Consider the following 25,667-nt stretch of genomic DNA (forward strand, 5'->3'; position numbering starts at 1 on the left):
ACAAAATTGAAATAATATGTAATGAACACTGGAAATGGACATTAACATATTTTGGGATACCCTGAAGGACAATACATAAAGTTCAAATTACCTACTGGGACCATGGAATAAGAACTGTGCCTCTAAAAGATCCAACGTATAACAAGGAAATAAAGCCTGTCAGATGTGGTAGAAACTGCTGTTTACAGAATCTGATCAAGAGGGCTTACTTTGTGATTAACATGTCCAAAATGTATTTTTCTATGTAATGGTTGAAACAAATTTTCACAATTTTACGGAATTAATGTACAATTAAAGAGGGCAACTGTTGGGGTAAAATTGCCCCCTATGTATTGTATATACCCACTGTATAATACTCTGCTATACTATATCACTATTTTGTCTGTATAATGCTGAATGTCTGTCGTGCTTGGTTAGCACGCCTCGGACTAAAGAGGAACTTGATTGTTATCGCACAACCAGCATTAGTCACGTATACTGAACTGTTCAACTGTTGCAGTGACAGGCCCCAGGCTCCAGAGGAACCTAAACCTGTAACATCCGCAGAAGTTACATTTTTGCGCAAATCTATGTAGAGGTTTGTACAAGTCTAGATGTCCTCTCCCCCTCAACCACATTCCCCCCCACATCCAAACAGAACTTTAGGATTCTATTATAAGAATGTTGTTGAAACTCACGAGTTTAAGGACTGCCCTGAACTCTTGCAAAACATGATCTTGGAGTGTATAAAAATGTGTGCTGTAGCAAGAATGAATTGAAATGAAAAGAACGGGCTTTGTGTCTGTGATTTTCCTTCCCGAGCTCTTATCCTGCGGAGGATCCACCATCCTGCACTGACGGCGCTGGGTTAGCCTAGTCCAGGGAACTTGAAGGGTTCACTTGTCCGTGTAATTTATCCGATAGTAATTTATCTTTCCAAAACAATGCAAGGTCTACAATCTGTAGATTCTCCAGTAATGCACTCACTCTGCTTTCCTTGATGTTTACAAGGTTATAGTTTCCATGTTTGAAGGGCTACCGCAACACGGCTAGGCTCAATAAATCACACAAAACCTTGTAGATCAAACAAGACATATCCTGTCGATTTATGTTCCTACATCCTGTAGCGTTATGATGGGTTATTTTGATAAGAGCATTTTAGCTCTGAGCTGAAGCACTGATCCAAAGAAGACCTCTCCCCCCAAAGTTATCAGATTTCCTTAAAGCGTGGGACTAGTTTACATCAAAGTGACAGTCTTGGGTGGATGGCACCGAGAATAGGCCAAATAGTTTGGAATCCTGCTGTGAGATGTCTGGGGAAGGGGGCCTGTAGGTAATAAAAACTCTTTGAAATGGACGAGAGCCAAAATCCAGACACAGAGCTACGAACCCGGGCCAACCGGCATTTCCAAAAGATGGCATGGATTGACATCAGTCATAAGTCAAGCCCCCCTCCAATAGGACACTGGGGGCTGAAACCGAAATCCAATCTCACAAACTCAAGAACCAATCACCTATTGATCTGACAGGCGTATGAAGAACAGCACACAGTCTCTCTCTCTCTCTCTCTCTCTCTCTCTCTCTCACCTGAACCAGAAACTCGCTGCCACAGCTCAACCTGTAGCTCTGTTGCCCGAACCGGAAACAGAAACCAACCAAGTCTTTGCCGGAAACAGAAGAGTTAAACTGGGAGAAGTAGATTGAGCCGTACGAAGAATTCTTTTAAAGGACTTTATTAAATAAAGAACTTTACAGATTGCGCATGCCCGCCTGTGCCCACCTGATCAGTGGAGTTTTACAGCTGGACAATTGACTAAGTCGACTGTATACGAAAGTGTCAGTCATTTAAATAGCTATTTGAGTCTTAAGAAACTTGACCCTTGGAACCAAACAGGGCCCTGCTTTCCTCAAAGACTTTGTCTTCAAATAAGTACGGTGAGAGACCCTGCTTGCCAAGATTTTGTGCACAACCTTGGAGCCTTCAAACCAGTTGAAAATCTGTTTGGAAAAGACTACATAATGAAACCCCAACTTCCAGGTGCATCGACTGAGTGGAAGTTGGAACCAGACTGCCTTTGTCCCAAACCACACGGACCTCGTGCCGTGTGCTGTTATCTGAGCCCGAAGCCAGAGAGGCCTCTCTGCGATGAAGTTCAGATAAGTTTAACAGTTTGGAGTTTGTGATTCATGACATTTGAGAAATCAATTAGAAATGTTAATCTGTGATTCATAACTCTAGAATGTGTAATATCATTTAGTTTTCTTAAATATAAATGTGTGTTGCATTAAACTGTTTTGTTGATAATTTTAGAAATAAAATCTGTCAATGCCGAGAAATATCTTCTCACTCCTGTTTAACTGTTTAGTCTGAAATTGACACAAGTTAATAGACATTAGATTATTGGTGGCCCTGCCTATCCTTAATCATTGAATAATAATCAGTTAAGGGAAATTGTGGTAACAAGTAATGATAGGATCTTTTTCAGCACCTAAACGTAAATGAGACTGATATATATATAACGAGAAGTTACCTGACATAAATACTAACCTGTGTAGTTATTTAATGTCCGACTAACCATACTAATGAGAGACTCACCTTCGTTTTACTAACCGGTATTGTAGTCAATGTGTTTATAACCTTTTTTGTTTAACGATTTGTGTGTTATCATATGCGATCCCATGGTCTTTGATTTGGTCACGGAAGTGATTTGTCTTTGATTTGTTGATCTAGAGTTGAATTAATTAGTTTTTCCCTTTTGTATAATTAGTGTAGTGCTACATTTAGTCTTTGTTTTTGAATAAATTTGACAATTTATATCTTTGGAATTGGTGTCTGCGTCCAATTATTACAGAAATTGAGTTCTACAAGATTCCAGGATTCGTGATAAGGTGATACTATAAATTCACTTCTTTAATTGAAATTTATAAGTGTACCTACAATCCAAATCCATAGATGCCATTGTCTAAAGCTGGAGTGCAAGGATAACCCTTAATAATGAAGACAGTTACAAACTGTGGATTGGAGCACAAGATTTATATTTTACATATTTTTACATTTCCACCACATCTCCTGTAATACCTTAATATCTTCTTAATATTTGCGGTTTTGAAACCTTATTTGAAATAACACATTCACACAATAAAATTATATTTTTTATTTTTCTTTGTATACACTTTTTAAAATTCATTTTTAATTAAAGTACCCAAAGCCATACATAAACAGAATGCAATTTCTAAAATGTTTCATACAATGTAGTGCAGCATTTCCAAAGTAATATTTTCCTAAAGGTTCAGCATCCATGGCAACAAATCTACAGAAGCAACCAAACAAAAAATGTTTTTCATTTTAAACCAGAAGCAAAAATGTAAACATTAAGGTAATAAGGTCAGGGATGAAAAAAGGTGAGTTGAGAAGCAAAAGGGTGATTCAGTATATAAGTGATAAATTTTCTGTATATTAAAAAACAAAAACAATCAAGACCTTTGATAATTTGAGTGATGCAAGACAGATGGCACTGTAACATTTCCTACATGCTTAAATACCACAAGAGCAAGCTAACAGACTCTTCTATTACCTTTCCCTGACATGGCATTACTACTAAAAACAAGAATATGAACACACACGCACGCACGCACACCAGTACTGGGAAATTACACTTATTTGCAGATGCCGCAACAACAGAAATTCCCCTCGTTTTGAAATTATAAAATGAAATCTAGGCTTGCCTTTTTACCCTGCTGAAGCATGAAGTAACCTGTAGAACCAAATAAGACAAAACAGACAAAACACACACGTTTAAAACAAAAAAGGATGTAATATTGTAATGCTCATGAATTAGTGGCTTTTGCATGTTCTTGCGAAATGTGAGATGCTGCTTTTCTTTGCTCCAATCAGTATTGCACGTTTCCACATCCCTCCCAGTTAATCTACAAGTGTGAAAATTACACCATGTAAAATTACATGCACTAAAGCTATGCCCTTATCCCCCACCCCACACTGTCCAACATTCACCCTCTTTAAACATTCTAACAACAAAAAAGCACATTTCTATAACACTATTAAAAAGGAAAATGTTATCAAAACAGACTAAAACAGCAAAACCAGGAAGCATGTCTAAAATAAGATGGCTTTCCATACATCCATGGTTATCTCATTCCAAACACAAATAATAATAATTCAACAAGCATAAGAACCACCTGAAGACCTGGAGGATATTACAGAGAAGGTGCATCAGACACATACTAGCCCTTACAATCTATAGCAGTGCAAGTCTGCAGATCCTTAGTTATGCAATGTAATCTACTGATTAAGTTAACAAACTATTCGAACCATAATCTTGCACCGGGATAGACTGGAAGGATTGGCATTTGACTTTGTCTGAGTCTTGTTCTCACCCTAAGGAGAATAAAGAGGATCTAATCACAGGCAAGGCTCACATAGAACATAGAACACAGAACACAGAGGGAGACTGAAGATACTCCAGTATTAATACAGAATGAACAACAGGTTAAAAAAAAAAAAAAAATCCCATTCTTAATATATATTTTTACTATTGTATGGTTCATTCCATGGTTACCGGTACATCTCCACTTTCTGTGTACAGGGATGCACCAAATAATTAAATAAAAGATTTCAAGTCTATAAAGTTGATTTTCCAGATGAAAGAAAATTATGTTCACCTCTGAGCCTTCTGGAGTAAAATAAGGTTGTCGTTTCCTTCTCCTTGTCATTAGAGCAAAGAATTTGATAAACCCTATTTTTGCTTATTTTTTCTTTTTGGTTTGTTTTACTATAGAGTCCATTGTGCATTGATACAGAAAAGAGTGACATCTGATAAGCACCAAGGCAGAACCCAACACAGCATTCCTCCAGATTGCAAAGCATCTTTAAGTCAACATTTCTGTATTAATCATATTTGCTGGACACTATTTTAATCTACTTATGAAAATAAGCCAGTTACAGTTATGTTCTGGCAAAAACCTTGGAAATGTAAATCTCCAAATGGAAAGGTGGCCAAGGTTGATAATCAATGCATTTTACCTTAAAGAGCTTTATAAGGGAAATAAGTGTAATATAAACCAATATTTTAAGAAAAGCAATACTTCGAATACTTTAAGCATTTAAAACCCCCTTTAGATTATTTGTTTTCAGTATCTTAGAAGATCAGTGTTTATTAAATTGGACATTAGATGACATCCACAATCCTTCAGGGGCCCTGTCTTTGCAAGTTTAAACTGGTGGCATTTATTGACTTTCCATATTTCTTTGAAACAAATTAAAAAATCTTCCAGTCCTATTCCACACATTTATATGACTATGATTGTAGTGAAAACATCAAAGTCTAAAAAAACACACAAGAAAAACACAAGATGATTAAGATTATTCTGTCCATCTCCATAACGTTTTTCTATCAGGGACACACTATGTCAACCAAAGGCCACCAATAAAACTATGCAACACTCCCTTCTCACAAAATAAAGATTTTAGAAGTTTTTTTAATTTATTTTTTTAAACAGGAGCAAATTAATCTTGATTGATTGCTTATACTTGCATAAAAAGACAGAGAAAATCGAATACAATCAATCAACCAGGTATACAGAAACATGCGTGAAAGGCAATAGTGTACATAGTTCTACAACCATTTGGTACAGCAGCTCCAGACTGGGAGGTTCCATCCCAGCAGCAGTAAGAGGAAGACATGAAGAACAGATCCTGTAAAAACAAAACCCATAGAACAGCTCAAGCTTGTTTAGCTCTGAGGAAAGCTGAAGTCAAACAGAGGAATCCTGAATTGTTTAAGTGGTTGTCCAAATTAAAGCACTTACCGTCACGGCCACTAACTTTCACTCATCTTCTTGGAATCAGTTTTTACAGGTGTCTTCGCCTGTTTGGGGAGGGGTGGTTGTTGTTAATGGCAATGACTAATTATAATTCACATTTTAAGCAGGCTATACAATTGATCTAGTACATGGAACTGATTTTGAATTGATAGGTATGAACATGTAGTAACTTCCCAATAATAAAGGAGATAGTAAGAATATCTTCTATACACAGACTAGGTGTCATATAACTCAAGGTTTCAAAGGTCTATGAAGATTTGTAGTAATAAAAACATGTTTTTAGCTCCAGTACCATTTATGATATCAAATAAAAAATGCACAACTTTGCTTTGTTTGAAACAATGAAACAATGGACCAGAATATTTTGCATATACAGCTCTAGAAAAAAAGATAAAGAAAAAAGATACCACTGGTTTCTCTGGTTTTACTATTTATAGGTATTTGTTTGGTAAAATGAACATTTTTTTTTTTCTATGAACTACTGAAAACATTTCTCCCAAATTCCAAAAAGAAATATGAATGGAATGGAATGGCTGCCATACATGTAGAGATGCTGATTTAAAAAAAAAATTGCAGTGGTCTCAATTTAACGAATTTTCACATACAATGGATTGCTTATGAAGTCACGTGGTCACCAATTTTAGCCAATTAGAGCACTAAAGTGTGTAAAAGGGAATTGTGGTTTAGCCTACTTTTTAATTATGCCCAGTGTCATGATTTATGCTGCACTGTGCCGAGGTGTGCGCAAGGATTTGTATTTGTCATAGCCTCATTGAATCTTGGCAAAATATATTTTAAGCAAAATCGTATTGCAAACTTCTTTCCCCAGACCATGGAGGCTGGGCTCTGGCCCAGTTTAACCCCTGTGTGTGTGCATGTGGTTTTTATTTATTCCATGTTGTGAACGGGTGTTTTGGGTAGACTAACTATTATCCTCTTCTCACAGACAAGTTTGTGCTGTAGTAGTAGTAGTTTAATCAGTTATTTTCATTGTTATGTGACAATGATTCATGTGTATGCTTGGTGTATATGTATTATACCTCCCTGCAAAATACTTAGCCAAAAACAAATTGATTAAGCAAATAATTAAAAATGGCAATGACGTCATGATTTTACTTTCAGTCGGCAGCACCCCCTGCTCAAAACATCTTCTTTCAATGAAACACAACCTTCAATTAACTGATAGGTAGGATCATGCAAAAAATAAATACCTGAAAATTCCATGTCACTCCCAACTTCACTCTTGAATCCTAATACAATTTTATAAATACTGTGTTGTGTGTTATGTGTTGTTGTTTTTTGTTGGGGTTCAACAAGTATGCAAGTGCTGAATAACACTCCGCCACTGTGAAGCTATTGGTGTATTATAAGATTTTTTCACATAATGAAGGTTTTCATGGAATAAATACAATGTATTATACCGGGGTCCACTGCGTGTGTGTGTATAAACAAACAAATACATACATTTTACACTTAGCCTGGTTTGTATGAATTGGAAATTCTAGCATTATAATAATTTGCTAGATTGTTTTTTTAAATTTGCCATTTTCCTGTTGCACAGCAAGTGCAGATATTACCTTTGGTTTTTCTTCTGGCTTTTCTCCCTTCTCCTGAAAAAAAGAGTAAATTATGAGTAACCTGCACTGTCCATGAACCTTCCTCAGGTGTTTGACACCAACCCCAACCAAAGAACAAACAAACCTAAAAGAAAGTGACCTCTTGCCGGTCTTTTGGATGGCTAATTACACAATATTAAACAACAATTTCATTCACGTTTCTAAGGTAATTTTTTATTTTTGTGGTTTAACATCATGATTTAAATAACTTAATTATTATTTATCAATAAATATCCAGCTATGTCTATCTGATTAACTACTGAGCATTAAAATTAAAGAGTTACTATAATCAGAGATCCATAAATGTTGCCTATGTGAATGTGTCTTCTTATGGACCCCAAGTTGCTAAAGCTCTCCATCTGCTCCTCCTGTGGCCTACACTGTAAATTTGTAAAAGTGTCAGACTCAAAGTCATTTCACTCTCCTGGTCTCAAAGCTCTCCATTCTTGTCTTGTTACATTGTGTTTGGAAAGAAACTGCATCTTCCTTTATTCCTTTATTAATCTCTTCAGGTCCAGTCTTCTTCAGCAGAGTATAACAATGTTGCATTAACTTTATATACTTCCTATTTACTGATGTTACTGATGTTCTACTATGATCTATACAATTTTAAATAAAACTAAAAAAATACGAAGAGATCTCCATGATGCTGAACATTTACAAAGTGCCAGGAATTCACACCAGGAACTGGGGGGTTCTTCAAGAACCAGTTAGATAAAGCCATTCTGTCAACTAGCTTATAAACAATAGCAGCCAAAGGGTACTACTTTTGGTCTCCCTGCTTCTCTATGTGTCTGTTTCCTGAGAGCTACCTATATCAATAGCTTAACAGTGTTAGAGTGTGTATGTATTTATTTATATATTTATTTATTCAAAACTGAACATAAGAGTTCTCTCCAATGTAGGCTGAATCGAGCACCAACTTTTGCTACCTTATTGCTCCCGGGATGCGTCTGTGTCTTGGAGGGCTGGGCAGTGTGGGAGACTACGGCAGTAGAGGCGTTGAAATCCCCGGCCAGAGCATCCAGGGCAGTTTTGTCATCTAGTGGCTTCTGCAGAGAAACAACATAGATGCTGGTTCCCCTTATATCTTCACAATCACTGAGACTGGTGGCAAAGTGCAAATCCTTAAAGGAAGTACATTTTAAATCTCATAGAGGTCTTACTAAGCAAGAAGAATACATTCACATGAGAAAGAAGCCAAATGCAACTGTACAAATATCCTACAATCCACTAAAGTTTTGTTTACTTCCGTTTAGAAAAACAGTTTTTGGACATATTTTAAACTTTAAACAAGACAACTTTACGAAAACAGCATTACCCTTCTGTAGAATTATATATACACAAATTCAAGTTATGCCATTTTCATGTTACGTGAATCAATTTCAAAATGCGTGACATTCATGTATATATACGTGACTGTGCATTTGTTCTCAATATTTACAGATGTGCATTCCAAAGCACTGGGATTAAATGATTTTACTAAAGCGTTGTAATTAATCTAAAATTAAATCAGAAATATGCTTCCTGGGACAACCTTCTTCATTTACTTTAATCTAACGTGCATATATAAATTTGATCAATTAATGCAAAGAGTTAAATTGATTAAATATAAGTCTTAATATAACACCAAGGAGTCTCTTATTGTCTTGTCAGAAATGTATAACTCCAAGACAATAAGATCGTTTGAGAGCATCCCAAAGTAATCAAGAAGGTTGTGGAGCATCACCATACATTCAGTCATGCGCAGCTTAGGTTTCTGGGGAGGAAGCCAGGGTGCATGCCCAGACAGTCCTCTCAGAGATTAGTCTTTGTGAGAGGAACATCTTTACCTCTGGCTTCTGCTTGAATTCTCATTAAAGATCCTTGAAAATGAGTTGCATATAGTCTGGTAGCAGCGATAGTTCTTAATGATTAAGATTATCCTTGCTTTCAATATAACATTTTAAGTGTATTTTAATTTTAAAGTGATTTCAGTGTTAATTGAATATAATGACTGAATGTTTTAACTGTATAAATAAATATTGATGAAAAAATAAGAATTTTGTCACTGGATTAAATCAAAACTTTGACCCACCCCGCTAATAGCAAACTACAAACCTGTACATCATAGCGGTTACATTTATGACTAGAAGAAAGTGCTATCTTACTAAAAATGAAGCCGCAACCGAGTATAGTTCTGTAGTTTTCTATTAGCGGGTTGTCAAAGTTTTGATTTAATCAGGCCCTTAGTGTAACAGAGGTTCATAAAATATGGTGTGTGCAAATATCGTCACATTTCCATTGTTTGCAATGTGATAATGCTCCGCGAGTTGCACGATTCTCGCCTATGCAGATAGAGATATTTTTGTGTGACTAGTAAGTCATCACATTCACACATCAATAAAACCAACTTCAGTAATTTTTAATAACAAATAGGTAATTTTGTTTTACCTCTTTGGGTTTTCCAGCATCCTTGGCATTATCTTGTTTCTTCCCTTCCTGTTAAAAAGGGAGTGTCACAATTAATCTTCCGTTAAACTTACAAAATAGAAGGAGGAGGGAGATAGAAAATAAACCTACCATTTTATTATTTGTAACCGTAATAAATCAATCTGTGGGTGTGCCAATACAAATGCCATTCCTTTTGAACAGTTCGCCATTGATGGCAGGTGTCAGAATCAGTACCTTGACATCCTGAGCCGAGGGTCTATACTCTGGGGGAAGAGAGTCGTCCCGCTCTCCCATCTTCTCAATCTTTTCTTCAACTACTTTTTTCTCCTGCAATTTCAGAAAATAGTACATTTTACACAACCTAATCTTTATTTTGTAACATGATCTAAAATACTGCATTGTGAATAAGCAAATTAATTAATTAATGGCACAGTGTTTTTATTTTGTTGTAGATCACATGTGCACTATAAAAAAATAGGTATATATAAAGTATACGTGAAAACAATGGACTGGATACATTATTGGTCTTTAACTTTTATAACCGTTAACTTTATGTCGACATTATTTCAATGAATTCAGCTGTGTTTTAAAACCTTAGGAAGCAGCCGACAGATATCGAACCCATCATTGTGAAATGTATCAGAACGTAGGGTGGCATTCTCTCTTGGTTAAGAGAGCAGCATCACCTTTTATTTATTTATAAAGCACTGTTGTGCCTTACTATCTTACAGCACTATTAACATTCAAAATAACACAAGTATGACACTCGTTCTCAAGGACGGAAACTAGGGCTGGGCGAATATGGCCAAAATATCATATCACAGTATTTTTCCCATTGTTCACAGTATGACTTTTTGATTTTGGTTAGATTTTTTACAAAAAAACTGTTGTTAAAGTTAGGACTTGAAATACTGAAGTATATTACATTAAAAATTGATACATAGCTGGGCCGCAAACATTAACCCGATAACCCCTAACCCCTACTATACCTTGACAATCTGTGAAGCTGGGACTGGCTTGGGCTCTGGCACTGGGGTGTCATCCTTCAGCGTGTCTGAGAGAGCGTCCAGAGCGTCTATCGTGCCAGTAGACATCTGAGAGGAGAGGACAGTAATACTGTGTGTATAAAATAGCTGCTACAACATGCCCCACACAGAGCACAGAAACTGCAGCCCTGGTATAGAATCAAGGGGCTGAAAAAATAATGAGTGGCCATCTTTATGTCTCATTAAAACAATTATTTAATGAATTAGACAAAAAAATTAATACAATCAAATAAAAATAATTAAACTCCTTGCCAAAAATATTTAACAGTCATATGAACTAAGTACATATTTGAATTACTTTCTCTTTACCACACAATTAAGGAGTTCAGAAATCCTCAGGCACATTCAAACCAGGTTCTCTAAAGGCATACCTGTCGGGAAGCATGTTCTAGTTTGACTACAGAAGCCTGGACAGTGGCAGCAGATGTAGGGGCCACCAAGTCTCCCGCAAGGGCTTTATCACCCCCTGGGATCTGTGCAGTAAAATAGAAGATAGTTAAATGCATTTTGCAAGTTGCTCACAATGAAAGAAGGATGTTAATTCTATGTGATACAATGTATAAATACAGTTTTATAAAACAGTTTTACATCAGTTTCACACTGAACTGAACAACAACAAAAACACAAAAGTACAAAAATATTACAGGATCTGAACTGAATCAAACTGAAAATGCTGGATGAAAACATGACATACACTAACAAACTTTGAAATAAAATGTGTGTACCTGCTTTGATGCCTGTGGTTTCTTCACTACAGGGGCCTGGACAGCAGGGGACGCTGAAGGGGTGACAAAGTCTCCTGCCAGGGCATCTAGAGCTGATTTCTCATCCATTGGAGACTGAAAAGAGTAAATAAATAGAGTTACTCTGTCTATGAGTCAATGGAATATTAGTTTAAAATCGACAGGCAGAATTAGACATTAATAACAAGCTCTGGAAACTCCATGAAGTAATTGGTAGAAGAGACATGAAAACTGGACACCAACCTCCTCCTTGGGAGCTGGCAGGTCTTTGCCCTGTGGATGAAACAAGAGATTTATTCATTCAATAGTATTCATCATTGTCAAAGGCAGAAATCTATCTCCATAATGTTCAAAAACAGTAAACAGTGTTTACTTTTTCTAACTTCGCTCTGTACTCTGGTGGGAGGGAGTCTTCTCTCTCACCAACGAGGACCCCCTTCTCAGAAGCGATTTGTTTTTCCTGGGGAAAATACAGCAAAAACCAAAATCAAGATTCATTCACAATCTGATTATTATTATGTTCTGAATTATCTCTTCCCAACAGTGACCTTTTTCACCCAAAAAAATAAAAACAAGCACAAAACAATTACTTATTTGTGGTAGAAACCAAATTAATGTTACTGCAGAATTGACTATCATCCTCCTCACAGTTCAGTGCTTGTAACATAAGGGCAATGACCATTACTGCTACAACTACTGCTGTATCTTCTGCTATGCATACAATCTTATGTTTCTTGCAGAAATAAAGACATTTAACAAGCATGAAATCAGATAACTGCTTATTGGCAGTTCCTCAGTACCTTCACAATGTCCTTTGGTAGGGGCTTAGGGGGTTCTGGAGTGGGTTCGGGAGCACCCAGTGTATCTCCCAGGGCACTCAGAGCATCCATGGACATGAAGTCCTGTGTACCAGCACAATTACATGTCAGGAAAGGAAACCTTGTTGGTAATCGATTTGGCTCAGAGCTATCCTAATGGAAGTTTATCCTGTTAGTAGGAGTTTTGCATTCAGCATGGTCAATATGCTTTCACTGTGCATTAGTACAATGGACCAGGGTATACCATGATAATTAAGTCATGTTTCTAATGGCAGACCATATGGTAGAGTGTAGTAAAGCAAAGGGGAGGCATGATAAAATCACAGGAAACCACTCTAAAACAAAAGGTACAACCATAGAAAAAATATGCTAAAAATGCAAAAATCATATGGTAAGTTTACCAGGCTAAACTTACATAAGGTTATGAACACGGTAGTAAAGCAGGAGAGACATGGGTGGCTATCATATATCTTCAGAAATGTACAACCAAGCCATTTGCTTCTTCAAACACTATGAACGCACAACCAGTGGAGACTTTTACCAACTGAACCACTATGGGAGGCTCAAAAGCAAGCACTACTCCAATGTTACATTAGCTAGGCTAGTTCTCTGATTAGTAACTTCCAGTGCATCACTAGTAAGAAGGACAGATACCAGAGTATGTCCACATGGACTTCGTGTTTACCTCAGTCTTGGCCTTCTTGTCAGCTGGAGGTTTAGGAGATGAAGACATAGCAGCAGCAGCAGCTTTCTACAGAATGGGGAAGAAGAGAATGGTGATAAACACAAAAAAAATGTATTTATCCTTTGCTTAAGGACAACTTAAAATGATTTAAGATTATATTTTAGGGACAATCAATACATTACACTAGTTATCTGAATGGCTGTCACAGTAGGGAATGATCGATCAATACTCTCAGTATTATTACACACAGAATAGCTGCAGAGCAGTTAGTGCAGGATTATCTTTTACCTGGTCAACTTTGTTCTTCTTGTCAGTAGGTGGTGCTGTAGAGCTGTTTACCGGTTTCTAGACGAAAATAGAGACAAAATGAATATATTTCTGGTTTCAAGGTATGTTGTAAATTGAGTGCTGAATATTGGCATTTTAACAAAGCTTTGTAGCTTGGATTGTACACAGTTAACACTATGGTTCAAACAATTAGTGCTATGATAAAATGTACAGGGTATATGACTCAAATATTGACAAATAAATTTGCTTAAAAAAAGCAACTGCAAAAATTGCTGAACAGATTCACTTAACAGATGTACAAATTGTTTAAGTCATCAACAAAGAAAGCTTTAATGCTCAGACTTTACCTGCTGGGAGGTTTTTGGTGGCTTCACAGGGGCATTGACAGTGGCAGCAGCTGCAGGGGAGACAAAATCTCCTGCCTGGGCATCTAGAGCTGCTTTCTGATCTGGTGCCTGTACCAAGAAAGACAGGGTGAGTGAATATCTCTCCCATGATCTACAGCCAAAAAAGGGTCAACAGCATAGAGATTCAGTCATGATATAAACATCACTGAAACTCAGACTCATTGCCTATTGCTGTCCTCAGTGTGTACCTGCTTGGATGCCTGTGGTGTCTTCACTACAGGGGCCTGGACAGCAGGGGACACTGTAGGGGAGACAAAGTCTCCTGCCAGGGCATCTAGAGCTGATTTTTCATCCATTGGAGACTGAAAAGAGTAATCCATGAAAAAAAAATAGAGTTTCTCTGTCTATGAGTCAGTGGAATATTAGTTAAATCCTCAGGAAGACTTAGACATTAATAACAAGCTCTGGAAATGTCATGAAATAATTGGTAGAAGAGACACGAAAGCTGGACACCAACCTCTTCCTTGGGAGCTGGCAGGTCTTTGCCCTGTGGATGAAACAAGAGATTTATTCATTCAATAGTATTCATCATTGTCAAAGGCAGAAATCCATCTCCATAATTTTCAAAAACGTACTTTTTCTAACTTCGCTCTGTACTCTGGTGGGAGGGAGTCTTCTCTCTCACCAACGAGGACCCCCTTCTCAGAAGCGATTTGTTTTTCCTGGGGAAAACACAGCAAAAAACAAAATCAAGATTCATTCACAATCTGAATATTATCATGTTCTGAATTATCTCTTCCCAACAGTGACCTTTTTCACCCAAATAAATAGTAACAAGCACAAAACAATTACTTATTTGTGGTAGAAACCAAATTAATGTTACTGAAGAAATTGACTATCATCCTCCTCACAGTTAAGTGCTTGTAACATAAGGACAATGACCATTACTGCTACTGCTACAACTACTGCTGTATCTTCTGCTATGCATACAATCTTATGTTTTTTGCAGAAATAAAGACATTTAACAAGCATGAAATCAGATAACTGCTTATTGGCAGTTCCTCTGTACCTTCACAATGTCCTTTGGTAGTGGCTTAGGGGGTTCTGGAGTGGGTTCGGGAGCACCCAGTGTATCTCCCAGGGCACTCAGAGCATCCATGGACATGAAGTCCTGTGTACCAGCACAATTACATGTCAGTAAAGGAAACCTTGTTGGTAATCGATTTGGCTCAGAGCTATCCTAATGGAAGTTTATCCTGTTAGTAGGAGTTTTGCACTCAGCATGGTCAATATGCTTCCACTTTGCTTTAGTACAATGGACCAGGGTATACCATGATAATTAAGTCATGTTTCTAATGGCAGACCATATGGTAGAGTGTAGTAAAGCAAAGGGGAGGCATGATAAAATCACAGGAAACCACTCTAAAACAAAAGGTACAACCATAGAAAAAATATGCTAAAAATGCAAAAATCATATGGTAAGTTTACCAGGCTAAACATACATAAGGTTATGAACACGGTAGTAAAGCAGGAGAGACATGGGTGGCTATCATATATGTTCAGAAATGTACAACCAAGCCATTTGCTTCTTCAAACACTATGAACGCACAACCAGTGGAGACTTTTACCAACTGAACCACTATGGGAGGCTCAAAAGCAAGTACTACTCCAATGTTACATTAGCTAGGCTAGTTCTCTGATTAGTAACATCCAGTGCATCACTAGTAAGAAGGACAGATACCAGAGTATGTCCACATGGACTTCGTGTTTACCTCAGTCTTGGCCTTCTTGTCAGCTGGAGGTTTAGGAGATGAAGACACAGCAGCAGCAGCAGCTTTCTACAGAATGGGGAAGAAGAGAATGGTGATAAACACAAAAAAAATGTATTTATCCTTTGCTTAAGGACAACTTAAAATGATTTAAGATTATATTTTAGGGACAATCAATACATTACACTAGTTATCTGAATGGCTGTCACAGTAGGGAATGATCGATCAATACTCTCAGTATTATTACACACAGAATAGCTGCAGAACAGTTAGTGCAGGATTATCTTTTACCTGGTCAACTTTGTTCTTCTTGTCAGTAGGTGGCACTGTAGAGCTGTTTACCTGTTTCTAGACGAAAATAGAGACAAAGTAAAATTCTGGTTTCAAGGTATGTTGTAAATTGAGTGCTGAATATTGACGTTTTAACAAAGCTTTGTAGCTTGGATTGTACACAGTTAACACTATGGTTAAAACGATTTGTGCTCTGCTAAAATGTACAGGGTATATGACAAATACTGACAAATACATTTTCTTAAAAAAAGCAACTGCAAAAATTGCTGAACAGATTCACTTAATAGATGTACCATTTTTGTTAAAGTCAGCAACAAAGAAAGCTTTTATGCTCAGATTTTACCTGCTGGGAGGTTTGTGGTGGCTTCACAGGGGCATTGACAGTGGCAGCAGCTGCAGGGGAGACAAAATCTCCTGCCAGGGCATCTAGAGCTGCTTTCTGATCCGGTGTCTGTACCGAGAAAAGCAGCCAAAAAGGGTCAACAGCATAGAGATTCAGTCATGATATAAACATCACTGAAACTCAGACTCATTGCCTATTGCTGTCCTCAGTGTGTACCTGCTTGGATGCCTGTGGGGTCTTCACTACAGGGGCCTGGACAGCAGGGGACGCTGTAGGGGTGACAAAGTCTCCTGCCAGGGCATCTAGAGCTGATTTCTCATCCATTGGAGACTGAAAAGAGTAATCCAAGAAAAAACATAATAGAGTTTCTCTGTCTATGAGTCAGTGGAATATTAGTTTAATCCTCAGGAAGAGTTAGACATTATTAACAAGCTCTGGAAATGTCATGAAATAATTGGTAGAAGAAACACGAAAACTGGACACCTACCTCTTCCTTGGGAGCTGGCAGGTCTTTGCCCTGTGGATGAAACAAGAGATTTATTCATCAGTATTCATCATTGTCAAAGGCAGAAATCTATCTCCATAATGTTGAAAAACAGTAAACAGTGTTTACTTTTTCTAACTTCGCTCTGTACTCTGGTGGGAGGGAGTCTTCTCTCTCACCAACGAGGACCCCTTTCTCAGAAGTGATTTGTTTTTCCTTGAAAAAAAAAAAAAAATCAAGATTAATCCTTCACTTTCCAGAGTGTTCTTAGTCTGGTTAGTATTTTGTCTACAGTACTGTCCAAATGTTTTAGGCAGGTGTGAAAAAATGCTGTAAAATAAGAATGCTTTCAAAAATAGACATGTTAATAGATTATTCATCAATTAACTAAATGTAAAGTGAACAGAATAATCTAAATCAAATCCATATTTGGTGTGACCACCCTTTGCCTTCAAAACAGCATCAGTTCTTCTAGGTACACTTGCACAAAGTCAGGGATTTTGTAGGCATATAGTCAGGTGTATGATTAAACAGTTATACCAAACAGGTGCTAAAGATCAACAATTCAACATGTAGGTTGAAACACAATCATTAACTGAAACAGAAACAGCTGTGTAGGAGGAATAAAACTGGGTGAGGAAGCCAAACTCAGCTAACAAGGTGGGGTTGCTGAAGACAGTTTACTGTCAAAAGTCATACACCATGGCAAGACTGAGCACAGCAACAAGACATGGTAGTTATACTGCATCAGCAAGGTCTCTCCCAGGCAGAAATTTCAAGGCACACAGGGATTTCTTGAAGAAGCACAAAGAAATAGGCAATTTTGAGGACCGCAGACGCAGTGGTTGGCCAAGGAAAGACACATCGTGCTTACTTCCCTTCACAATCGGAAGATGTCCAGCAGTGCCGTCAGCTCAGAATTGGCAGAAAACAGAGGGACCCTGGTACACCCATCTACTGTCTGGCGAAGTCTGGTCAGAAGTGGCCTTTCATGGAAGACTTGCAGCCAAAAAGCCATACCTCCAATGTGGAAACAAGGTCAAGCGACTCAACTATGCACGAAAACACAGGTACTGGGGTGCAGAAAAAAAGCCGGCGCGCTGGACTGATGAGTCAAAATTTGAAATATCTGACTGGAGCAGAAGGCAGTTTGTTCACCCAAGGGAAAGAAGAAAGAAAGAGAAGAACAACGAGTCCTGGAAGTGATGTTATGGCCCCCACAGAGCCCTGATCTCAATATCATTGAGTCTGGGATTACATGAAGAGAGAGAAGCAACTGAGGCTGCCTAAATCGACAGAAGAACTGTGGTTAGTTCTCCAAGATGTTTGGACCAACCTACCTGCCGAGTTCCTTCAAAAACTGTGTGCAAGTGTACCTAGAAGAACTGATGCTGTTTTGAAGGCAAATGTTTTGAAGGTGGTCACATCTATTATTGTTTTGATGTAGAATTTTCTTCTGTTCACTCACTTTGCATTTAGTTAATTGATAATTATAATCTATTAACATTAACATATTAACATCTATTAACAAATATTTTTGAAAGCATTCTTACTTTACAGCATTTTTTCACACCTGCCTAAAACTTTTGCACAGTACTGTATGTTGTGCATGATCATGTTTATTAAAAAGGCACTTCCTCACTACCGCAGGTTTTCCCACAGCTATATTCAGGTCAGGCAGCCAAATATCAGTGCCACCTGGCCAAACAAACCAAATGTAAAAAAAAATGTTAACACAAAAACCTAGGTACTACAGGACTACAGAAATGAAAAACAAAATTAGTGTGAAAATTAAACGTAACAATGCAAGAAGCAGAGATTAGATCCGAAACAGACTACCATGCCGATGTCATTCTCTAGAGGAAACAATGGTACCGTCACTATGTCCTTAGAGAGAGGCTTGCAAGGTTCAGTACCTTCACAATGTCCTTTGGTAGGGGCTTGGGGGGTTCTGGCACGGGTTCTGGAGCACCTAGCGTGTCTCCCAAGGCACTCAGAGCATCCATAGAAATCGAGGAGCCCTGTAAACCAGCACAGAAAAATGTCGGCCATCACTGCCCATACAAAGATTGGGATTCCTTCACTGCTTCATAGCTAGGCTTATTCCACAATTAGTAACATCCAGTACAGTGTAATTGTATTATTGCATTCAGATCCAGTGGATACCTGGTCAGTCTTGGCTTTCGTGTCCGCAGGAGGCTTCGGAGAAGAAGACACAGTAGCAGCAGCAGCTTTCTACAGAACAGGGGAGAAGAGAGTGAGCAGATAGCAGAATAGAAGTTAGCTGTGATAAACTTCAATAAAGCTTGGACTCACTGCCAGTTGCAACCATCAAACTCTACCTTTTGTGATTCCTTTGTCTTTACAGGACCCTTAAAAGTGGCGGCTGCTGCAGGGGTGTCGAAGTCTCCTGCCAAGGTGTCCAGAGCAGAGATGTCCTCAATTTTCGCCTGTAAAGGGGATTACATTCTGGTCTTGACTTTTTCCAGGCATTTGAATTTTATACATCAAACCATCAAGGAAGCAGGGATCATTTTAAAGCACAGAATCACAAATAATTTGTAGGAAGCACTTAAATAAATACAATTATAGAAAGTCCAAGTAGGATACTTGATGTGTACTTAGTATTGGATAGTCTGGTCTACACCATTTAATCAGGCTACACATAGGGTTGTGCTGGTGACAATTTTTTTGTATTGATATACCGATGAAGAATTTACCGCTGTGACCGGTGAAGAATTAATCTTGTTTCTTGCTGTGTTTTCCCCAGGAAAAAAAAAAGAATAATTTCTGAGAAGGGGTCTTCGCTGGTGAGAGAGAAGACTCCCTCCCACCAGAGCACAGAATGAAGTTAGAAAAATTACCATCCTAGGGGGGTGGGACAAAAACTTGGGGGGTGGTGTTGGCAATGTTCTGAAATTCTTTCAAATTCTGATTTCAAAAGGAGAATTTGAAATACAGAATCCAGGAGTCAAAACAAATATTTAAAATAACAAGATGTAAATGACTTAGTTGTAATGTTTGTTTGTTTGTTATTTTTAAGTGTTACAAACGTGTGTTTTCAGTTATGTTGTGTGTGGAGGTTCCGTGCCAAAAAAAACATCTATTTACGTTGTACGGCTTTAACCGAGATGCAATGTTTTTTAAATGGAGCGTAATACTATTATTAGTAAAACAGTCTGATCACATTATCAAAGCTTTGGAGCCCAAAAAAGCATCCTGTCGTAGCATAACAATACTAAAAAAAAAAACAGCCTACAATGATAAAAATAAGATGGCTATAATAGGAAAAAAATGCCCAAATGTATTTTCCTGCTTAATAGGGTATGAGGAGTCAAACTTAGAATGACACTTTATTCTAGCAGCACTTGCTTATGAATGTCCATAATTACACATCTCAATTAGTCTGACATAAAGATGCACACGTATGTTTTATATATTTTTCAATATGGTGAATAATAAGTAGCCCCATGTAGTTTTTTAACTGTCCGCAACTAGATGTTTTAGAAAATGGCAACATAAGACAATCATGTGAGAATTGATTAGACTATTAGAAGAAAACGTGGCTTGGTAACTGTACAGACAGCTGACGCTTAAAGGCCCCAAAGAATGACTGACAGGCATCTTGTGCTCCTGTGGATAAAAGAGACGCTGAGCCTGAGTCTGAGCCACTGTTGCTCCCCGCAACACCTCAGAATTACTGCATCTGCACCGCGTCTTTGTTATGGAAATGTGTTGATATCCTGTGAAAAACCTAACAAACATCTACTCCAATATCTCACACTACAAAACGTTTTATCGCAACTTAAGGTTAATAAGCACAGCTTTATATTAAAAAGACAAAACCAAATAACGCTGGTATTGACGATAAATTATTCACCACATATGTATTTATGTAATACATGTGATGCACTTTACTATTGCCAGTCACTGTCCTCAGTTTGTACCTGTTGGGAGGCTTGTGGTCTCTTCACTACAGGGGCCTGGACAGCAGAAGCTGTTGCAGGGGAGACAAAGTCTCCTGCCAAGGCATCTAGAGCTGATTTTTCATCCATTGGAGACTGAAAAGAGTAAACCAAGAACATAAAAATAATAGAGTTTCTCTGTCTATGAGTCTATGGAATATTAGTTTAAATCGACAGGCAGAGTTAGACATTAATAACAAGCTCTGGAACTTTGACAGAATAACTGGTAGAAGAGACACAAAAAATGGACACCTACCTCTTCCTTGGGAGCTGGCAGGTCTTTGCCCTGTGGACAAGAGAGCAGGGATTTTATTCACGCAATAGCATTCACACTGACTGAAATGTAAAAAAAATCTCAATTATATCAAAAGGGAGCAATGACAGTGTTTACTTTTTCTAACTTTGCCCTGTACTCTGGTGGGAGCGTGTCTTCCCTCTCACCAACACGGACTCCTTTCTCATCAATGATTGTTTTCTGTAAGAACAGACAAACAAAAGGGAAAAGACAACAGCATTAATACACTCTACATACACAAACGCTTATACCTTCTTACTCCACTAACAGTCTAATTTCAACCAACATTCAATTAATTTTAGAGAGACTGCAAGTCTGGCCCGACACACCTCTTTCACCTCTGGCCCGGTATACTTGGGTGTTTTAGTTGCTGGCTCTGCGGCTGGTAGCGTTCCTGCTAGGGCATCGAAGGGGTCAGCAGCGTGTTTCTTAGCCTGGAATACAGAGAATGCACACATGTATAAAACAGCAGGAATTTGTATTCTCTTTGGGATTTTTTTTTTGTTCAGACCTCCCTGTTTTTTTAGAGCATTATTAAAAAAAAAATAAGCTTCTGCCTTTCTGCACTTCTAATTAATGAAATGCTTTGAATGCTCCAAATGTCTTCCAAATGCACGTCATTGGCATGTCAGTACACTCATGCCATGACACTGGTTTTCCAAGTATTAATGTAACCTACTGATGTATGGTACAGACTGGTATTGACATCTCCAAAGCAGTGTTGTGAACCCACTATATTCTCTTGGGTTTAGTTAAGGTAAGGTAAAGGAGCAGCACACAAGTCTAATTTGGAGTGTAAAATTAGACAGTCTGTAATCTACTCATAATTTTTACTGCAGTTGTGGCAGTTCAAATCTGCGTGTTTGTCTTTATGTAGCCTATACCCAATACAACACAAGGTATATCACAAAAACAGGAACATGGCTCTGGTAAAAATAAAAGAAATAAAAATTTGCATTTCCAAACAATAACAATGATTATTAAAGAAAAATATCAATATTTGTCATTATGTACTCTATTTATTAGACTTTTTGTTTGTTTGTTTGTTTTGTTTCATTTTAACAAATACAATCTTAAATCAAGGACAGAGCCCTTGGAACAGCTAGTTAATGCTGCATGCTCACAGCTCCCAAGTCCCAGGTAAAATTACGGCCTTGGTTGTCTGCCTGTGTGGAGTTTGTATGTGTTCCCTGTGGGCTTGGGGGTTTTAACCAGGAACTCCAGTTTCATCCCACATTCCAAAGACATGTAGCCTGGCTACTCTCCATTGCTCTGTAGTTGTGTATATGTGTGGTAGTGCTGCCTTGTGATGGACTGGTGTCCCCTGCAGGGTGTACCCTGCCTTGCGCCCTGTGTCTGCAGTGTTAGGCTCTGACTCACTACAACCCTGTGAAAGATTATTTTTAAAAGCCCTCATAAGTATTAATATTAGTATTAATATCAAAAATGAAGGGAAACAATAAATAAAATGGAAATGCATGTTTATCTGAAGAAAAAATTACTGCATTGAAATTATATATCTACTAACTTCCCTTGTGGAGCACTTACAGTTAAGTTTAGACAATGTAAATACACTCCCAGAATCCAGGTATTCATTCTGCCTGAATAGACAATCCACCACCAACCTTTACATATGAATAAGACAATTACAGGTAAAAGCCTTTTAATTGGAACTTCATACTTTAAAAGATAGCATTAAGCCACCACCTCGGGGACAGCGTTCCTCATTTATGTCCCTTTTACATTCACTCAGTTGTTAATAATAACATCAATTATTATTATTATGATACAAATAATAATAATAATAACAAAGCCATGCTGAGCATCTTACACTCCTACTTCAGTCACCTTTCACACAAAGCACCCAGCCTCCCTTCACAACAGCAGCCTGAGATCTACTTCCACTATACCAAAACTGTGGGCTGGAGTGAGCCACCCTGCCATGGCCCCAGTTCCAGCCTGACCTGGTGATTACGGGTTAAGAGTGGAGTTCCTGATACCTACCTCAGCACCTACTGTCCCAGCTGCTACAGTGGCAGCAGAGGCTGTGGCAGCTGCAGCACTACTCTGAGAGGGCTTCTCAACCATGGGCTGCAAGACACAGGAGGAGGGAGGAAGCAGGTTCATTCACTCTAACTATTGCTGGCCCAGAAACTGTAGACACAATTTGCACAGAACTCAGAGCTCGGAAAGAGCAAATGGATCCCATGCCATTCTATGTTAACACTTAAGGTTCTTCAACCACTTCTTAAAATATGAGAAACCTTTCTGCAACCTTTCTGATGATGATTATATTATATATATTATCAGTACATAAACACAAGTGTCAGTCAATGTATAAGGAAAGTGTTCATTCTTGCCCATTCCTTCATTCTTGTGATCTATATCACCTAGAACAGTGGTTCTCAAACTTTTTGAACCAGGGACCCTTTCTATGAGAGCCAATTTTTCATGGACCCCCTTTTGACCAAAACATAACACCCACTTAGGGCATACATGCAGTTATAACAATGCCATCTCCAGTGTGCATCTAACTACAAGTAAATAAAAGCCAATAAAAACTTTTTATTGCACACATCAAATCTCACAAATAATCATGGCCATACAAGACAGGTCTGTCACACAAACACCATCAGCCACAAAATAAATACACCTGCACCCACAATACACACAATGTTGATACTAGTCCAGGTATATACACACTCAGTATCCACACTCAGCTCAGATAAATTGTACTATTTAAACATTAATTCTGCAGCAAGCTTTTATCGGGGTATGTTATTTCCAGCCTTCATTAATCACCCAATATACATAGATCTGGCTGGCATACAAACATCAGCCACAGAAACACAATCAATCTGCAAACCACCTATACCAGTATTGGAATTTTATTGATAGGTAACTGTAACAGTAGCATCAACACAAGTACATTCATTTCACTAGTAAAACTTGATTATATTTATGTCCAAATGCTTTTATTATATTATGTATAAGTAGTTTTAGTATAATTATTATTACTCAGTTGTTTCAATCATGCAATGCACCCATATGTTTATGTGTAAACTACATTGGAATGTGCAGTTTTTAGGTGATTTATGCATGAGATGGCAATTTAAATTAACAAATTTAATATATTGGTCCATTTGACGACTTGTGGTGCTGGTACTATTACTAGGTAGCCTAATTTGAGATGTCGGTGCTTCTTCTAGTCTTAAAACATCCCTGAACAAGTTTTAGACATCTGAATAAATTGACAACCAAAAAAAAAAAAAAAAACTACTAACCTTATGTATGCTGGCATTATATATATATATATACACTCACCTAAAGGATTATTAGGAACACCATACTAATACTGCGTTTGACCCCCTTTCGCCTTCAGAACTGCCTTAGTTCTACGTGGCATTGATTCAACAAGGTGCTGAAAGCATTCTTTAGAAATGTTGGCCCATATTGATAGGATAGCATCTTGCAGTTGATGGAGATTTGTGGGATGCACATCCAGGGCACGAAGCTCCCGTTACACCACATCCCAAAGATGCTCTATTGGGTTGAGATCTGGTGACTGTGGGGGCCAGTTTAGTACAGTGAACTCATTGTCATGTTCAAGAAACCAATTTGAAATGATTCGACCTTTGTGACATGGTGCATTATCCTGCTGGAAGTAGCCATCAGAGGATGGGTACATGGTGGTCATAAAGGGATGGACATGGTCAGAAACAATGCTCAGGTAGGCCGTGGCATTTAAACGATGCCCAATTGGCACTAAGGGGCCTAAAGTGTGCAAAGAAAACATCCCCCACACCATTACACCACCACCACCAACCTGTACAGTGGTAACAAGGCATGATGGATCCATGTTCTCATTCTGTTTACGCCAAATTCTGACTCTACCATCTGAATGTCTCAACAGAAATCGAGACTCCTCAGACCAGGCAACATTTTTCCAGTCTTCAACTGTCCAATTTTGGTGAGCTTGTGCAAATTGTAGCCTCTTTTTCCTATTTGTAGTGGAGATGAGTGGTACCCGGTGGGGTCTTCTGCTGTTGTGGCCCATCCGCCTCAAGGTTGTACGTGTTGTGGCTTCACAAATGCTTTGCTGCATACCTCGGTTGTAACGAGTGGTTATTTCAGTCAAAGTTGCTCTTCTATCAGCTTGAATCAGTCGGCCCATTCTCCTCTGACCTCTAGCATCAACAAGGCATTTTCGCCCACAGGACTGCCGCATACTGGATGTTTTTCCCTTTTCACACCATTCTTTGTAAACCCTAGAAATGGTTGTGCGTGAAAATCCCAGTAACTGAGCAGATTGTGAAATACTCAGACCGGCCCGTCTGGCACCAACAACCATGCCACGCTCAAAATTGCTTAAATCACCTTTCTTTCCCATTCAGACATTCAGTTTGGAGTTCAGGAGATTGTCTTGACCAGGACCACACCCCTAAATGCATTGAAGCAACTGCCATGTGATTGGTTGGTTAGATAATTGCATTAATGAGAAATTGAACAGGTGTTCCTAATAATCCTTTAGGTGAGTGTATATATATATATATATATATATATATATATATATATATATATATATATATAAATCTAGATCGCTATTGGGAGCCACATGTAAGTCTAGGTCTTAAAGAGCCGCAGTTTGTAGACCCCTAATCTATAATATGTACAGATCTACATATTTGATCAGAGCCCACCGTGGTTAATTTAATATGTGATGT

At 38.2% G+C, this 25,667-nt stretch overlaps 1 protein-coding gene across 10 annotated transcripts in view; it reads right to left on the reverse strand.

Annotated features, from left to right (window-relative positions):
• Positions 1 to 3,119: 3,119 nt before the first annotated feature.
• Positions 3,120 to 25,667, reverse strand: part of cast (calpastatin) — a 59,494-nt gene continuing 36,946 nt past the window's right edge. For 8 of the 10 annotated variants that reach the window (XM_066711803.1, XM_066711805.1, XM_066711809.1 and 5 more), the window contains 33 exons: positions 22,948 to 23,034; positions 21,273 to 21,377; positions 21,040 to 21,123; positions 20,905 to 20,934; positions 20,631 to 20,744; positions 19,026 to 19,133; positions 18,850 to 18,918; positions 18,600 to 18,704; positions 16,813 to 16,899; positions 16,687 to 16,716; positions 16,416 to 16,529; positions 16,200 to 16,307; positions 15,857 to 15,913; positions 15,569 to 15,634; positions 14,866 to 14,967; positions 14,432 to 14,518; positions 14,314 to 14,343; positions 14,045 to 14,158; positions 13,797 to 13,904; positions 13,450 to 13,506; positions 13,162 to 13,227; positions 12,459 to 12,560; positions 12,032 to 12,118; positions 11,902 to 11,931; positions 11,641 to 11,754; positions 11,287 to 11,388; positions 10,859 to 10,963; positions 10,104 to 10,196; positions 9,870 to 9,917; positions 8,369 to 8,488; positions 7,398 to 7,430; positions 5,806 to 5,864; positions 3,120 to 5,692 (listed from right to left, as the gene is read on the reverse strand). In XM_066711803.1, the coding sequence (XP_066567900.1) occupies positions 5,817 to 5,864; positions 7,398 to 7,430; positions 8,369 to 8,488; positions 9,870 to 9,917; positions 10,104 to 10,196; positions 10,859 to 10,963; positions 11,287 to 11,388; positions 11,641 to 11,754; positions 11,902 to 11,931; positions 12,032 to 12,118; positions 12,459 to 12,560; positions 13,162 to 13,227; positions 13,450 to 13,506; positions 13,797 to 13,904; positions 14,045 to 14,158; positions 14,314 to 14,343; positions 14,432 to 14,518; positions 14,866 to 14,967; positions 15,569 to 15,634; positions 15,857 to 15,913; positions 16,200 to 16,307; positions 16,416 to 16,529; positions 16,687 to 16,716; positions 16,813 to 16,899; positions 18,600 to 18,704; positions 18,850 to 18,918; positions 19,026 to 19,133; positions 20,631 to 20,744; positions 20,905 to 20,934; positions 21,040 to 21,123; positions 21,273 to 21,377; positions 22,948 to 23,034 (2,610 nt within the window). In that variant the 3' untranslated portion in view covers positions 3,120 to 5,692; positions 5,806 to 5,816. The remainder of the gene's footprint in view (positions 5,693 to 5,805; positions 5,865 to 7,397; positions 7,431 to 8,368; positions 8,489 to 9,869; positions 9,918 to 10,103; positions 10,197 to 10,858; positions 10,964 to 11,286; positions 11,389 to 11,640; positions 11,755 to 11,901; positions 11,932 to 12,031; positions 12,119 to 12,458; positions 12,561 to 13,161; positions 13,228 to 13,449; positions 13,507 to 13,796; positions 13,905 to 14,044; positions 14,159 to 14,313; positions 14,344 to 14,431; positions 14,519 to 14,865; positions 14,968 to 15,568; positions 15,635 to 15,856; positions 15,914 to 16,199; positions 16,308 to 16,415; positions 16,530 to 16,686; positions 16,717 to 16,812; positions 16,900 to 18,599; positions 18,705 to 18,849; positions 18,919 to 19,025; positions 19,134 to 20,630; positions 20,745 to 20,904; positions 20,935 to 21,039; positions 21,124 to 21,272; positions 21,378 to 22,947; positions 23,035 to 25,667) is intronic. The other 2 variants (XM_066711807.1, XM_066711806.1) reach the window with 2 other exon arrangements.

Source organism: Amia ocellicauda, chromosome 8 (genome assembly GCF_036373705.1).
Source record: "Amia ocellicauda isolate fAmiCal2 chromosome 8, fAmiCal2.hap1, whole genome shotgun sequence".
Taxonomy (NCBI): Eukaryota; Metazoa; Chordata; class Actinopteri; order Amiiformes; family Amiidae; genus Amia; species Amia ocellicauda.